At 35.0% G+C, this 17,961-nt stretch overlaps 1 protein-coding gene across 2 annotated transcripts in view; it reads right to left on the bottom strand.

Moving 5' to 3' along the window:
- Window positions 1-17,961, bottom strand: part of pcdh15b (protocadherin-related 15b) — a 245,671-nt gene that overhangs the window by 92,123 nt on the left and 135,587 nt on the right. For both annotated transcript variants that reach the window (XM_051124508.1, XM_051124507.1), the window contains exon 19: window positions 9,542-9,670. In XM_051124508.1, the coding sequence (XP_050980465.1) occupies window positions 9,542-9,670 (129 nt within the window). The remainder of the gene's footprint in view (window positions 1-9,541; window positions 9,671-17,961) is intronic.

Below are 17,961 nucleotides of genomic sequence, written 5' to 3'. Positions count from 1 at the left end.
TTTGTTTTGGAAGTGAACTTCTCCTTTAATAACTAATGTAAATTTTTTAATCAACATGAATTGAACTTTGCTGTAAAGGGTTATTGAAATTCCCATGGCTTTCCCATTACAATTTTATTTATATATATTATTTTTCTTCAGGTTTTCCATAACTGTGGGATCCCTGCCCCACACAGAGAGAAATAACCTGTCCATATGGCTGTGAAAACATAACCTTACTTTATAATTTCAACACGTCACCACATGGAGCCACCGAACCACACACACCCTTAGAGACACCTGCTTAATCAGCAGGGTGATGAGACAATCAACAAAAACACCAGCAAGATTTGTGACTCCCTGCAGTGGTGCAGACAGGTGCACGATGTTGTTCTTTGACATTCTCATGGCAATTATCCCCACTCAACTCACAGACACCGATAAAAAGTCATACTAAATCATAACGGTACAGGAATAGTTCACCCAGTAATGAAAATTGCCACTGTTTATTCACCCGCATGCCATTTTTAAATCTATATGACAAGCTTTTAAGCTTCAAAAAGGATGGAAAAGGATGCAAAAGACCATAAAATTAGTCCATGACTCATTTCTGTTATTTCCATACATTGTATGGAAAATAGCAGCTAGGATTTTCCTCAAAGTCTTTTCTTTTCTGATTCATGAAAGAAAAAAAGTCTCACGGGATGACCTGGGAATAACAAATGGACCATCAATAAAGCGTCTCTTCCCCTCTGTGGCCTCTCAAGTTTTTTCCATTTAGACAGGCCTTAAATATCAGATTTAATGGCATCAAGCAAACTCCCAACTGTGTTATCCGCTTCTTATCCGTTCAGCACTTGTGCATGAAAGCACCTCATTGACACTCAGGCAAAGTGCTTTTGCTTTTTTTTTCTGATAAGCCCTGAAACAAAGCATTCCAAGACTGGCTGCTATAAATTTTACAGATGTAGATAGAGCGAACGGTGTCCTTCGCCAAAGGGTCGGGACTAAACTCATTTAATACCGCCAGAGCTAAAACACCAAAGTCAATGACAGACTCAACCCTTTGACAGGTCTTTGAAGAGGCACATTTTCTATGTTTAAAGAAACAGAATCCGAAAAATCAAGCTCTATGATATGTATTAGCAAAGGGATAAAAGCTTGCTTCAAATGTTCCTTTATTCCAGTGAGTTACAGTGATGTCTTAATAATTTGAGGTGTTTCGTATATAATTACAAGATAAATGCTTACAGAAAATGTCAGCAACACAGTTCAGAGAAAGTTTTAGCATGAAGCAAACTGAAGCAATGGTGACAGCGTGCTTTCTAAAGCCCACCAAGCTTGTCAAAAGTAACAGTGAAAAGTTCGGGACGTGACTTGTTTCTTCAAATGAAGCCAGTCCAGAATAATACTAAAAAGACACTTATTATGGTAACTGAAAAGCCTTTAACAGCTCACAGCAGTGTGATTGCTATGAATAAAAGTGCTATGTTTTCAGTATTAACATACTTTCTCAAATCCCAGTTGAATATGCTAAGAAAACTGTAAGTAAACCATGTATCAGCTGGTTTCACAGGTAGCGTTTCATTAACTGTTTTATACACCTGGTTCTGCAAATGCTTTCATAAACTGGTTTTATTATCATTTAATATAAGAACGTTGAGTCACTGATGCATTTTATTTGCAGAATAGTAAATGTTTATCATTAACTGTGTATGTCTCCATCACATTTGCATGAAATGATACATCCACATCTCTGCGAAATCAGTATTCTCAATTTTCACAAGCTCACACTAAACATCAATTGTCATTCTGTACACTTCAAGTAGGAAGTTGAAACTGATAACTTAATTATCCGGCAGCGATATGGGCAAAAAAAACTAAAACAGATGGTGCTAAAATTGCTGTAAGTAAGAATAACAGATAACAACTTTCCAAAATGAAAAAAAAAAAAAAAATAGAAGAATTTTTTTTAGAGGTTTTTTTTTTAATTATTAATAATTTTTTATTTAATTTTTATAAAATAAAATTATTAATGGATCAAATAGAAAATATTTCTGTTTAATTTTTTTTTATAATGATTAATTGTTTTTTTTTTTTTAATTATTGAATATATATATATAAAAAACAAATAAGAATAAAAAAAAACTTAAACAGAAATATTTTTTTATTTGATGTATAGATGTATAGGTTTCTATGTAAGTACTGGTACTTCTGATTGGGCTGAGGGTGGTATTTTAGCGAGTTTGAAGAAAAAGCATTCGATGGATGTATAATATGTGTCAAGAGCATTCACTCAGTATCATTATTTCATTTTTGACCGAGATGGCTTTTAGCTGGTTTTGCATCTGAACTCTTCATATATAGATGGATGGATAACAGTAAAGAAAAAAGGAAAATAGAGAAATTATTATTATTAGTAGTATTAATAGCCATAAACGTTTTATTTAAAAAGACATCATTGATACGCAGCTGAACTTCACACAAGCCTAGTACCTTTATTTATGGGCTGTTAGCTATGTTATCTTTAAGGTCAAGAAGTCTTATTCTTTTATTTGCTGCACTAAATGAATATCATTATTTTGGTTATTTGGAAACATTTAGGTTAACTGCCGTCTGAAAACAAGGCACAAAAAAAATGGTAGGAACACAAACACGAAATAAAGATAGCATTATGGAGATGGCAGAACTTCCTGTGCGTTCTTTATCGCATGCTAAGGTAAGCAAAAGCCGGTAATGAAAGCATTCATCTTCTCAGTAATCAATCGAAAGTTAATTAAACTTGAATATAGGGCACAGCAGAAATGCCAAACGATGCTTGCTCATGTTTGGACGCACGTTGCGATGTCTTGTAAAAACACAGTAGGAGGTGATAAAGAATGCAAATTTTTAATTAACATTGTGATTTTTAATAGAGTAGCATGCTGAAATGTGTGTTCTTACATATCTCACTAGTCTCTGTAAAATATAAATCTGACAACATGCCACTATTGTTTCACAAAACAAAAGACTTGCGCTGAAAACCACATGAAATTAGTGAAACAAACTAACCTGGCTGTGTGCCCACTAGCCAATTATCAGAAACTTTGCGATTTTGTTCAAGGCATTTCACTTAAAATGCTTCCAAATTCAGGCATCACAAAACAGGGAACACTAAAGCACTTTGAAATTCGTTTTCAAAAGTTTTCAGCCCCCAAAACACAGTTGTCATGGACATGAACATTCAAAACACATTAAAAAAAAGTTTTTGGTTTTTGGCCATTTTTAGTTTTAGTCTTTTAAACACTAAGTCCCATTTTTTTCTAGTTGAATATACTTGGAAAAACTTCAGAATACCCAAATTAGTGGGCTGTGAAAGGCGTTTCACATTGACTTTAAGAAGGATGATTGCATTATCAGGCAAATAATGGCAGAAAGACAAGTTCTCACTATGTTTTCTAATTAGCAGTCATACTTCACACTAATTTGTAGCGCCTCTGATAACAACAGTTGCCCACTTATTTGTCTCACTTCTGCTCTGAGTTGAAATCATTACGAGGCGTATTGACGGAATGCAGACAAGTGCATCAAAAAGAAGGCCGGCAGAAAATTAAGGTGTCTGCTTCAGCCCACATCAAAATGGCAAGTACACAAGTTCATAAAAAGCTTTTTGATGAAAAACAAGCACAAGAATATGGACAGCATGTCAACACAAGAGTTTTCCAACTGCACACAATGAGACGAGACTCTCTGGCCTGAACTTAACCGACTTCAAACAAGTTTAAATTTCCCATGCTGTGGCGTATTTGGAGTCATTTGAAATGAGCACGCCGGCCAGGTGTAATATCAGCAGTGATGCAGGCTCTGCTGTGATAGCGCTGATAGAGCTCTGTGGGCATTTCTCTAATGACATGGAAACCTCTGCTGCTCCACGTTAGCCGTAGGGGATGTTTAGCTAGCGTTGAGCCTTGGACCATATCCAATGTGCCTCGCTGGGAGACGTGTCAGGAGCTCCAAATGAATTCAGGACAAGTGAGGGTTTGTAAATGAAGCTTGTCGTACTGCGGTGTGTACACAAATATCACCTTGTCAAGAGGTGAACAATTAGCAAAAGCACTGGCGTTGTAACACAATGTTATATACATACAAGCATGGGGATTTTGCTATACTGTGCAAATGTCAGTGACTTTTTCACCTTAATTACATGTGAGAAACAGGGAGCAAAATATGGAGTGGATGTGTAACAATTCTAGTTGTGAAAGTGAGTTCAGAGTCTATACTGAATGTGAAGCCAAAAAAAGATTCTATCTTTATATTCTTTTGCAGGCTGCATGCAAAACCTAACCAGAGCAGTGTAGTCTGATTCACAAACAAATGGCTCTAATGAGCTGTTTCTTTTTAAAGAGTCAAACATACAGCTTAACCATACAGTTCAGAGACTATACTGAATGTGAAGCAATAAAATGATTCTGTCTTTATCGTGAGTTATTTTGCAGGTTGCATGCAAAAACACACACAAACAGTGTTTTCTGATTCACAAACGAATGGCTCTAATGAGCTGATTCTTTTCAAAGAAACATACTGTACAGCTTAACCACACAGTTCAATTCATAAAAATAGCCATGAATCACATGTACCTTTTCTATGTTCTATCAAAATGTTCTATTACATTGTAAACAGAGCCAAATGAATCAAAATAAATCAACATTGGATTCTATATCATTACCCAACCTGTTTTAAATAGTTCTCTAAGCGGACATGGTGATGGAAAAAATATGAGATGGGAGGAAATCTACTTTTGCATTGTCTTGCTCTCCTGAGAAACTTACGTTCTTTGCAAGACATTTGCATTCTTTCGCAAACGTATTGCACTCTCCTGAGAAACGCCGTGTTCGTTCAGAAGAGCACTAAAAAGTTTCTCAGGGGAACGCAATTGTTTTGTGAGCAAGCACAACGTTTCTCGGGGGGACGCAAATGTTTTGTGAGAGAATGCATACTGCATATATTTTTTTTCTCCCATCTCATTTTATGTACCATCACCATGCCCCTTAAGGGGTTAGTTTTGTCTCTTTTATTTATTTATTTATTTATTTATATTATGACAACTCCCTGAAGATTCTAGCATGGTAATGCATATGACAACGTTAATGTATTTGTTTTTGGCGGAATAGACATGCTATCCTGCTGAATTGTTGCTGTTGTTGTAGATTATTGCTGCTGCCAATAGAGTGCTGTGAGTATTTAAAACATACTGCTGCTGCACAAATTGCATATATAATAAGCTGTTGCAAATCTACTATATACAGGTGGAGCTGGGGAGGTGGAGGGTTTCAGAATAACTCTGAAACCTAAATGTTCTAGTAGATGCTAACCAGCCATTTAAATGTAAAGCAGCAAGCTTATTGGCTGCATATGCAACATGAAATGCTGAATATATCATCAGTTCGCATTAACGACCCATCAGCCTGAGCCATCTAGAGTTTCATGACAGAAGTTGGCATTTATTTGTTTATTTTTAACGTAAGTGTTACATAACTCTATCTTTTAGAAAACATTTACTTCACTAGATAAATAAATAAACTTTCAGCTAATATATTACTACATACAGTTGTGCTCATAAATTTACATACCCCTTGGCAACACAATGCATTAAGAGCCAGGGGGTGTAAATTTTTGAACAGGATGATGTACATTTTTCTTATTTTGTTTACAGATTTTTTTTTTTTTTTTAATTTAGTATTGCGCTTCAGAAGCTGCATAAATATATGCATGTCTCCACAAATATTTAAGACAATATAAGTACAATTCACCCCGATCATCCAATACACTCCCCGGCTCTTAATGCATTGTGTTGCTTTCTTGAGCATCAGTTAATGTTTTCATCTTTTGTAATAGTTATGTATGAGTCCCTCAATTGTTGTCAGTGTGAAAGGATGGATATTAAAATCATACATTCACTTCTGGAAAGGGTTTAAATATGCAGATGTTGCTGGAAAACAAGAATGTGCAGGAGCTGGAGGATTTTTCTGAAGAACAGCAGGCAGCTGAACTGCTTAGAGCCAAAAAGGGACTCATGAACAACGATCACAAAACAAAAAAACAATTGTGGCTCATCCAGGAAACAACACAAAGTATTATGATTTAAGGGTATGTAAACTTTTAAACAGGGTCAATTTTATAAAATCAGATATTATTTTGTCTCGTGGAGTATGTATAAACATCTGTTATGTAAAATAGATGATTCAGAACAACATGCAATTTTCATGATCCCTCTTATTTTGTTAAAATAATTATCATTTTGCGTATTCTGCAAGGGATATGTAAACTTATGAGCACAACTGTATATAATGTGCATTGCGTGATGTAGTTCCCTAGAACAGAGGAATCAAAAGCTGTGGAAAATGACGCCTGCCCATCTCATGAGGTCTGACATATATTTATCTGATGCAAAGTAGACATATTTAAGGAACACTCTGCTAATAAACAGTCTGCCAGCATTAGCCTGTGATTATTCTGATGACAAAGTGCGGCTCTATTAATCTAGACCACTAATTACAACTCTTCGCAGCTTAACAGAGCCCAACAAAGCTGCTCATTACAGGACGTCCCCGAAGGTAACAAATTATTTAAATTACATTTCTTTAATTGGAAAATCATAAACAGTGGAGCGGGCAGGGACTTTGGCGGGTGTGCTGCGGGTGTATGCCAGCTGGGCGAGCGATGGGGAGAGAGTGAGATGAGGGCTCAAGAGGGCAGAGAAAGACACTCCAGCTGCTGGCGTCACGCCCATGCCCCAGCAGGCACTGATTAACACCGGTCATTTGAGACCACGCAAGGGATTGAAATCCTCAAATAGAACTGTACAAAAGAACAGTTAAGCTCAGTGCAAGTTACTATGATGGATTTAAAGGAACGGGCACACGATTTGAGATTTTGTGACTGTAACATAAATAGTTTGGGAGGAATCACATGCAGTACTGAATTACTCAGGGTTAGAGGATTGTTTGAATCCCCAACCTTAAAGGAGAAGTTCACATCCAGACTAAAAATTTACAGATAATTTACTCACCCTCCAAGATGTTCATGTATTTCTTTCTTCAGTCATAAAGAAATTATGTTTTTGAGGAAAACATTTCAGGATTTTTCTCCATATAATGGACTTCTGTGGTGCCCTTGAGTTTGAACTTCCAAAATGCAGTTTAAATGCAGCTTCAAAGGGTTGAAGTTGGAGGAGAAAATGAGATGGGATGTGCGCTAGACCAGACCCTTCTTTCTTGGTTGGGACCATTTAGAGCCCTTTGAAGCTACATTTAAACTGCATTTTAGAAGTTCAAACTTGGGGGCACCATAGAAGTCCATTATATGGAAAACATTCCTGAAATGTTTTCCTCAAAAACATAATTTCTTTACGAATGAAGAAAGAAAGTTCTTCAGTCGTGAAGAACTTCTCCTTTAAATATGAGCAATAGTACTAGTGGTTCTTCATACAAATGGCTCAAATGCTCCATATTTACGAGCAGGTCGTATCTTAAAGGAGAAGTCCACTTCCAGAACAACAATTTACAAATAATTTACTCACCCCCTTGTCATCCAAGATGTTCATGTCTTTCTGTCTTCAGTTGTAAAGAAATTATGTTTTTTGAGGAAAGCATTTCAGGATTTTTCTGCATATAATGGACTTCATTGGTGCCCCAAATTTGAACTTCCAAAACGCAGTTTAAATGCAGCTTCAAAGCGCTCTAAACGATCCCAGCCGAGGAAGAAGGGTCTTATCTAGCGAAACGATTGGTCATTGTTTTTGAAAAATAAAAATTTGTATACTTTTTAAACACAAAAGCTTGTATAGCACAGGCTCTGTGATGTGTGTCCACAGGTCATTCTTTAACAATCTTTAATGTGACTCAGGAAGAACGAGTTGTCTCGGGGAGTGATTCGTTCAGTCGTGCATGCGCAACATCCTATTAGGTTCTGTACTGGAATTATTTCACCTGTTTTGAGTCGTTCGTTCATCTTATGGGGCTGTCACATAATGCTGCATAATGCTGATTTTGCTAAAATAAATCAAATGACTCGAGAAAAGATTCGTCCATTTTGCTGAATGAGACTCAAAGGTCTGAGTCAGTAAAATGATCTGAACTTCCCATCACTACTATGAATCACGTCTTCGAATCACCACAAGTTCATCGTCAGTGTACTCCAACTCAAAAAGGTAGAGAAAAACCACAGTTTCTTTAGGCAATGGTCAATTTTGAGATTTTGCTTCCAAAACTTGTCTTCTTTCAGAATAATGAAAAGAACAGTCAAAGTATACATTTGAGTATTTATTTTATTCAACTGCATCTATTTGCATCTGTAGATTTTAATTATAATACATATATTACATACTTTTTTTGTCATGAGTCAGAAATCACTTCAATAGCACTTACATACACCTACAGGTTTATTTTTAACCATATTCTGAAAGCTTTTTAAAGCTTAATTAGCATTTTACTCCTAAAAACATAGTGAAAATCCATCCATCCATCCATTTATTTGGCTATTGAAAATACATTTCTGATTATGGATTCATATAAAGAGATAGTCAAAATCCCCTCAGTAAAATTTTTTACTGTTATTTACTTTTTTTTTCAATGCTCAGATTTTGGTCTGGAAATTTATGCAAATTATTGCAGATTTAATTAGAAAATGCCTCATTTGCATATTTTAAAAAACTTTTCCCGAAAACTTGTGACATAAAACAACTGTCTTAATGTACTGGGATTAATTAACTGGGGAAAGTATGGTGATATAACTAATATGATTAGTTATTCATAACAACCTTTTCACCTATAGTGTCTTGCCTATTGCAGTCACTTTTCCCCTTGTTATGTGAATTATTCAACTTCAACAGGAACCCATGCAAATGGGAATTTTGCATTAGGGCAAAATATTTCCCAAAACAGATTTTGCATCTTTTTTGCCCTTGTAATTTGCCAAAATGTGACTACAACTTCAGTCTGCAGAAAGATTTTCACAGAATTGGAATGCTGCCATTCAGAAACTTGTACACTGTCTTCTGCCTCTTGCATTTGTTAATTATTTTGGTTAATTTGATTATGCCTTCAGGTCCCCAGTTTATTATTCTCATCTCTAACACTTTTCATCCAAACTCCTCTGAAATCATATAACAGCTTAGATAGTGATTCTTAGTAAATAATAATGTAAATGACCGTCTGTGTCTTGCAAAATATGCAATATTACTTTTATGGTGCTTTTGTGTCTTTTCTGAAATTATAACAATTAAATTAAATTGCAATTCAATTTCTTTCTGTTTCCGTCATGTGGGTTTGCAAGCAACATGAGGGTGGAAAAATGACTCAGAATGTTCATTCTGGGTGAATGACTCCTTTAAGTCAACAATAAGAAATTAGAGGTCAAAAAAGAGTAACCAGAAAGTTACACTCTTAAACTCTGAAGTGTAAACTTCATGATTTCCATCTGAGGTGACTCCAGAGGGCAGAAAGCAGATGCAGAGCAAACAGTTTACAGATCAAACAGCGAGGAGAACAAGTAGAAAGAATTGTGAATGTGGTTGGGGGCTTACCTTTACTTGACCCACAAAAGCATTTGCCTCTTCCTCTTGAACTGTGAGATTAAGGGGCAGCAGAGGATCGAACTCAGGGTCATTATCATTGACATCAGTCACCACAATATTCACTGTAGCGGTTGAGGTCTGAAAGCAAGAAACCTTCAGGTTACTTCAATCATTACACGGACATCTCTAAATAAAAACTTTCCTCAGTTTCAGTCAGTAATCTAAAGACATCAACAAATCTGAAGCACGAACCTTGAGGCCTCTGTGTGATTTTGTCTGGTAACGGACTGTCTTGGCTTTCATAAACAATTATCAATTTCCGCTGATTAATTTTCACAGAACTTGCGAAATTACTAACATATTTGCGTTCATCATCAAGCTATGAATAGGGTCTAATGAAAAATATCCACAGCTGTTGAGCAGATTAGTGTTTCAGAGTATAGATGGCCTCAACAAAATTGATGGCTGCAGCCAAATTAGCATGCTGGCAGAGAGAATTCCGTCTACTCACTAACAACAATTAACACTTAATCTACATTTCAAATAATTCACATTTTGAAAGATGAGGAATGGAAACATAACATTTCAACATTCATACACACACAGCAAACATACAATAAGCATAGCGCTACTGTTACACATTTATTATGCAAACATAGTATATTTTATGGGAACATTGAATATGAATCTATGTAAAGCTGCAATAAAAACATAATGTGTGACCCTGAACCACAAAACCAGTCATAAGCGTCCATTTTTTTTTTTAATTGAGATTTGTACGTCACCTGAAAGCTGAATAAAGACACGTTCCATTAATGTGTAGCTTGTCAGGATAGACACTATTTGGGATACAACTATGTGAAAATCTGGATTCTGAAGAGCAAAAAATAAATAAAAGTACATAAAATAAAAAACTTGAGAAAACTGCCAGATTCTCCAAACAGTTCTTAGCAATGCATATTACTAATCAAAAAGTAAGTTTTGATATATTTATGGTAGGGAATTTACAAAATATTTTAATGGAACATGATCTTTACTTAATATCCTAATGATTTTTGGCATAAAAGAAAAATTAATAATTCTGACCCATACAATTATTGTTGGCTATTGCAACAAATACAAAAAACCTGTGCTACTTAAGACTGGTTTTGTGGTCCAGGGTCACATATATTGTATGTAGAAAATTAAGCATTGCAAGAAATACTAACATGGTATATATATCAGAGGTTGCGCCAGACAGGTTTTGACAGACAGGGTCGTAAAAATTCTGTCATAATTTATTATTACCTGTCATTTCAATGTTCATATTTTAATTAGAATAACACATTTAATTGCTTTTAGTTTTGTTCACATTTTAATTTTTAAATCATGAACCTACAGGACGACAGCGCAGTGTTTAAAAACAACAAAATACGCTAGGGCTGGGTAAACAAATTTCTCGATTTTAATAGATTCTCATTTTAATGAACCAATATAGATTCTTAACAGTACATAGTGCATCTTCCTTCCAATGAATAGCAATAGGCTAGGCTTTGTGTTACTCTTGATATAAAACAAAGTCTCAGATTTCGAATGATGTCTATTTCATTAGGAAATTCAAGCAATAAATATCATTTTGGCGCTCTTTAATGTAGCGTGATAGATCGTCGTAGCTTCTGTGTACTCGTCTGCGTGTAATCAAACGCATAGGAAAACATTTGTGACAGTTTCATTTTTGTTCTGGATCCAGCGCTCTGCTGCCAGAGCGGAGCGCACTCGTCACCAACTGGACAGGGGTGGGAATTACAGATACAATTTAACAATAGATCATTCTCAGTGTAATCTGTCAAAGTGACGGACAGCCTTCAGATTTTTTTCGTCACTGACAAAAAAAAAAAAAAAAAAAAAAAAACCATCGATGACGGACAATTTTCGGTTTATATTCGATATTATTATCGATATTATTATTATTGTCATACATATAAAATTAGTTACAGACATTTTATACTGCCATATTTTATTTATTTTAAACTATTTTAAATGTTCTGTTTTTTAAATTAAAAACTGACATTTTATAATACATTACAATATTATATTTTATATTATAATCTTAAAAGCCAGTAATATTAATACTTTAAAATTACAGTAATGATTTAATGCCTTCATTTTTCATGTAAATAGTGCCACTGCAATAATTTATGTTAAAACGTTATGTTAATTTTTTAGTACAAATTTTATAATAGAGTTTTATAATTATAATTAAAAAGGCAGTAATAATGAGTAATTTAATATATTACTTTAATATAGTATATACAGCAAATAATTTAATTACTTAATTTGTCATGTGTATAACCTCATAATCCAAAATATCCCAAGGGTTCTGAAATCGTTCTCATTTGATTTATGCTAACTTCTTTCTTTTGATTTTGGGGTTAAATAAACCCAACAGGAACTAACTCAACTTGTGTCTGCACCTTGCAGTGTTTTAATTCAACCATTTACATGCACAGCAAGTTCTCAGAAATATCCTTGATTATGAAAATAGTTAGGCTTAAGGCATGTGATTTCTCACTCACGAAAAAGAAAAAAAGAAGAAAAAAAAAAACAGCAAATAAATAAACAAATAAATACTGCTTTAATCTGCACCTTGCGAGCTTTTGACCACTTATTTCTTGTCTTTACACAAGTCATTTCCAGCAGACGTCAAATACACACACAAAAATAATATGATTCTGTCATTTTCTGTATACAAATATGTTTTTGCAGGTCAGGTTAGGTAGCATAACTTGCTAGGATGGAAGCACCAGTTAATTCAAATAAGAGCTACACAGTCTACAGGGTGAAAGTTGTTTCTGAGAACATTTTATACAAATGACTGCTTCTCCTCCTACCAGGACTTCAGATGCTGTTACCAGACTGCACAAATGATAATTACATAACAAATCAAACAAAACAAATACTACTACAAAAATGATCTGACAAGCGAACAAACAAAATTAAAAAACTGAATCAGTCAAACAGATCAGTATCAGTATGATCTATCATTAAAAACAAACTTCTTTTTGTGAAATGTGTACTTGAACAATGTATTTGCACTATATTTCTTGAAAATAAATGCCAACTGGTTTGATATGTTGCTATATAATGCAAAATAAAATAAAATACGCAAAAGTAAAATAGCCAATTAAAACCCTACTAAAAACCAGGAATCCAGGAAGTGAGGGTGTCCTCACAACATAGTTGCTTAGCCTCTTGTCAGATCATTCTGAATCCATTTATGTTGAGTCAGAGTCAATCTTGTTACTTCCCCTGAAGCATAAAACATTGGGGGGAAATGTCCCAGACAAGCCAGCGGGGAAACCAATATTCCATAAATTAGCAGATGGTTTTCCCCCTGCTGCTCTGACTTATTTGTTAAAGGTTTAAATGCTGGAGTATTTGGCAGATTGGTCCTGTAAATTTTTCATGTGCCGGCAATAAAGCCTGCTGAGTTTGCACTACGCTCTGGGGGTAGAATAAGGCAAGCTGATCTTGAGCTGAGACAAATGCACACTAGGTAATTCAGTTTGTCAACAAACAGGTTCACATCCTGTGATTAGGAACCGGAAGGATACCATTAATCTTTAAGCAAGAAACTTGCAACTTCATGGCTAAACCTGTGTATTTCCATAATGAAAGGGTATGACGTGTATTCCTGTTAGAACACTCATTCTCCAGTGGCTTAGATTTTAAATGTTAACTTGTAATCCCCACAACAACTATTTTCACCGTTCACACCACCAGTGATTTGAAACAACAAAACAACCTCAAATCATTTATTTGTAATGAAGCTGACGATTTACAGAAACATGAGCATCATGATTTGATTGTGTTTGTAAGTTTAACTTTAGCAACATCATCTAGTGACCAACTGTTACAGCAAATATGCAGTGAAAAAATTACTGAACTAGTGGTCAACCAATACTGTATATATATCGATATATCGTCCTGCTGAGGACCAGCTTAAACCAGCTCATGACCAACTAAGGACCAGCTTAAAACAGTTCAAACCAACTGTCATGCTTCAAAACATATACCAGCATATGCTGTTTTTTTTTTTTCAACAGGGTACACAATTTCACACTACATAGATCTTAATTCATTAACGGACGCATCGACTGTCTTTGTTTAATGCCGGCTTACTTTTGATGGTCACCAGTGTTGGGGAAAGGTACTTTTAAAAGTAATGCAGTACAATATTGTGTTACTTCCTAAAAAGTAACTACGTTACTTAGTTACGTTTTATGAAAAGTTGCATGGAGTTACATTACATTTGCGTTACTTTTAAAATCTGGACAGGGCTTGCTTGTTTGTTTTTAATATAAAAAGTTACATTTTTAGCAAATGTCTGTTTCTCTCAACATGGGGACAGCAGACTAGTCAGTCAATAAATGGGAAAACAAAGTAACTGGCGTTACCTATTTGAAAAAGTAACTCAGATATTTTCTTTTAAACGAAAAAGTAATGCGTTACTTTACTAGTTACTTCAAAATGTTACATCGCATCATCCAACTGGATGCTGCACACTGGTGGTGGGTGAGGAGAAATCCCTCATATGATTGTAAAGTGCTTTGGGTGTATGGCAATACACAATGAAAGTGCTATATAAATGAGCTCATGCATTCATTCCAAAAAAGTAATCAGATTACGTAACTCGCGCTACTTGTAATGCGTTACCCCCATTTGTCAGCTGTCATCGAGGTGGTCTAATTTTTGAAAATCAAGCAACACATTCCAAAGTAAAAACGTACAATATGCTTCATGAGGAATAGCAGTCTATTTTCTAATGCTTGCTTTTCTGAAATTAGACAGCCTCACTGATGTATGTAGCAGATAAATGTGACCTCCGGAGGGCACAGCATTCTATATAAGACACTGCTTAACAGTTCTGTCTAATAATAGAACGGCAAATGCTATAGTATTTTTATAGACTGTCGGCATTCAGAAAATACTCATTTATATAACTTAAATGTCTTTGAATACCTGCTGAACATTGAATCTAACTTCGCAAACCTCCCAACTTCAACAAATCCAGCTACAGAATGCATTGTATCTTGTATAAAAATGCATACACTGTGTGTTTGATGATCTGTCTTTGTGAAAGATGCAAGTTATGTAAACTAGATGTGGACATGAAAGTTCAACACTGTATCAGTTTCCCTTCACCTATATGTATGCATGGTATTTCTTTGAAAATATATTATTGTGGATATATGGCATATATATATATGGCAACTGATTTTTTTTTCTAACTTGCTTTAATTTAAATATATATATATATATATATATATATTCAGTTTTAGAATTTTAGATATTTTTGTTATTAAAGGGACAGTTCACCCCAAAATGAAAATTTTTGATGAAATCCGAGATCTTTCTGACCTTGCATAGACAGCAACGCAACTACCACATTCAAGGCCCAGAAAGGTAGTAAGGACATTGATAAAATAGTCCATGTGGATCAACCGTAATGTTATGAAGCTATGATAATTACTTTTTGTGTGCAAAGGAAACAAAAATGACTTTCTTTAACAATTTCTTCTCTTCCGCGTCAGTCTTTGACGCCGTTAGCAACAGTACCACAACGTAGCTTCATAAAATTATGGACATGGGCTATTTTATCATGTCCTTACTACCTTTCTGGGTCTTGAACGTGCCTGTTGCATTGCTGTCTATGCAGGGTCAGAAAGCTCTCGGATTTCATCATAAATATCTTAATTTGTGTTCTGAACCTGAACAAAGGTCTTATGGGTTTGAAACAACATGAGGGAGGGAATTAATAGCAGAATTTTTGGGTAAACTAAATATTGCATAAAATAAATATCAATTTAATTGTAGAAATGTTTGTGTAATTTGCTATCTTTAAAAAAATAGTTTTATATTATATACCCATCAAAAAATCTATATGAAAGAGTAACATCTTTTAAAAAGCAACGGGTTGGAGAGATGGATAGGGATTGAGAGGGAGGTAATACTGAATTGTGCACATCCCAGCAAAGTGAGTAAGACTTTATGCCAAAAGTCAAATGTCTGTGTACACCAGACAGACGTCTGGCTGTATCTGTTCCTCTAACCACAGATTGGGGATGAAGAAATCTCTCTTGTGGGCTTTGTGAATCTGTCTGGCTCTCATATCGGCCCGAGTGACCTCAGCAGGCACAGAGGTCAACTCTGAGTGTCACCAGGGGCCTTTAGAAAGGGACCTATTTTCCCATCTTTCCTCTGCAGAAAAAGGACTGTTTATTAAATTGGCTAATGACCAGGTGGTTTAGTAAAGGTCACTGAATTTTAAAAACCTTCCAAACCGCACCTGCTCCCCCAGCCATACGTCTCAACTTCACCCTTGATTTTTAGCCGCAAGTGAATCAGAAAGGTCATGGAGGGACACTTGTGGGTAGATGGGAAGATGGGAATGAAACCTGCTGCACTGTTTTCTCATCTTACTTTCATGAGCTAAGCACACAGGGACTAGGAAGGAGGACAGATTACGGCTCAGAAAATTCTGCCAATTAAGATGTGCTTTGAATTATTTCAGGGGTTATTAGAGTATTGGAATCACCATTATTTGTTTGTAAAGGCTACGTTAACGTGACAATAAAGTCAGAGACTTTCAACTCTGATGTAACATAATTCCACCGCCTGACAACCACCTTGACAGTTTGGATATAAATGGATCCTTATGCACTTTCTCCCTGATGAAGGCGAGTGATTATCCTTGAGTTTGAAGGTGAACACATTACATGTCCTTGAAGCGTGTTGTAAATCCAGACATCTCTTTTATTGAGGAATACCAAGTGAGATTTTCACTGTTGGTTCATCCAGTAAGGGAAACGGGCTCAATGAGAGAGTGAAGCAAAAGAAGGTGCTTCATAATTAAAAAGCCTGTTCGGCTCGTTTATCTCCATCATTACGGCATAATCACTCCATTGTAAGATGCACCTCATTTTCCTCTATTTAGATCAATCACTGTGAGCCCTTTGTGAGAGTGGAGTGCACAGGAGAGACCAGTCGCTTGTAACTGCTAGGAGACTCACCCTATCAAAGGAAATCAAACACTTTTGCAGAACGAACCAACGAACAGATGAATGAACAAAGGAACGGACAAACAGCAATCAGTGAGTGAAGGAATCATTTGTTTGATTGATGCACGTCATTAATTGTTTAGTTGCGTAAATTAATCAATATTAGGCTTCTCTTTACTTTGATTCTAATCCTTATCATTCTTTCTCAAAATTTGTTCAATTTTCATAATTACACTTATATACGACTGTGTGATTAGCATGCAAACAAAAGAAATCAAACACTTGAAATGAATGCTTAAACAAATAAACAGCAGTTCGATTGATTGGTTGACTGAATAAGTGAATCGATGGAAGGCTTCTCCTTTCTTTTCACATAAACATCATCCATCTATAAAATATTATGTATTCTTTCAAATTTTCACCATTACAAATATATAGTACTATTATAGTAGTACAAAAATTAACAATACAACAATGAACAAAATAAATAAATAAAAATAAGCTTTTGAAAAAGTCACTTATTCTCACCAAGGCTCCATTTATTTAATGGAAAAGAAGCAAAAAACAAAAAAACTGTAACATGAGACCCAGAACCACAAAACCAGTCATAAGGGTAAACTGTGGAGATTTATATATTAGCTGAACGCTGAATAAATAAGCTTTCCATTGATGTATGGTTTGTTCTGATAAGACAATATTTGGCCGAGATACAACTTTATGAAAATCTGGAATCTGAGGGTGCAAAAAAAAAAAAAAATTAAAAAAAAAAAATATTGAGAAAATTGCCTTTAACGTTGTCCAAATTAAGTTCTTAGCAATGCATACTACTAATCAAAAAATAACTTTTGATATATTTACGGTAGGAAATTTACAAAATATCCTCATGGAACATGATCTTTCTTTTATATCCTAATGAAAAATAGATAATGAAAAATCGATAATTGTGACCCATACAATGTATTTTTGGCTATTGCTACAAATATACCTGTGCTACTTATGACTAGTTTTGTGGTTCAGTGTCACATATTATACTAATATATACTAAGTAATAACAATAAAAAAAAAAAAATATATATATATATATATAAGGAGTATAAGAATGACTAAATGACTGACAGAATAAATTAATCATGATTGCATTAATTTCTTCCATTTGTTAAGCAATTGTGTAAACACATTCATGCAGCCAGTAACATTGAACAGATTTGTGGGACTAAAGATGACTATATGATACTCCCAACACAATTTTTTACTACAACCTTTTCTAACTCTCATCTGCCCTTCTTTCCGTCAACATGATTGATTCTGTTAGACTCTACCTGCCATGTTATACTGTGTCTACATGTGATGTCTGTTTAAGCAGAAGATTCGATTAAGATCTTTTGAACT

The sequence above is a fragment of the Labeo rohita genome, chromosome 12 (assembly GCF_022985175.1).
Source record: "Labeo rohita strain BAU-BD-2019 chromosome 12, IGBB_LRoh.1.0, whole genome shotgun sequence".
Classification (NCBI taxonomy): domain Eukaryota; kingdom Metazoa; phylum Chordata; class Actinopteri; order Cypriniformes; family Cyprinidae; genus Labeo; species Labeo rohita.
Note: the sequence above shows the minus strand (reverse complement) of the source record. Positions and strands in the feature narration are given on the sequence as shown.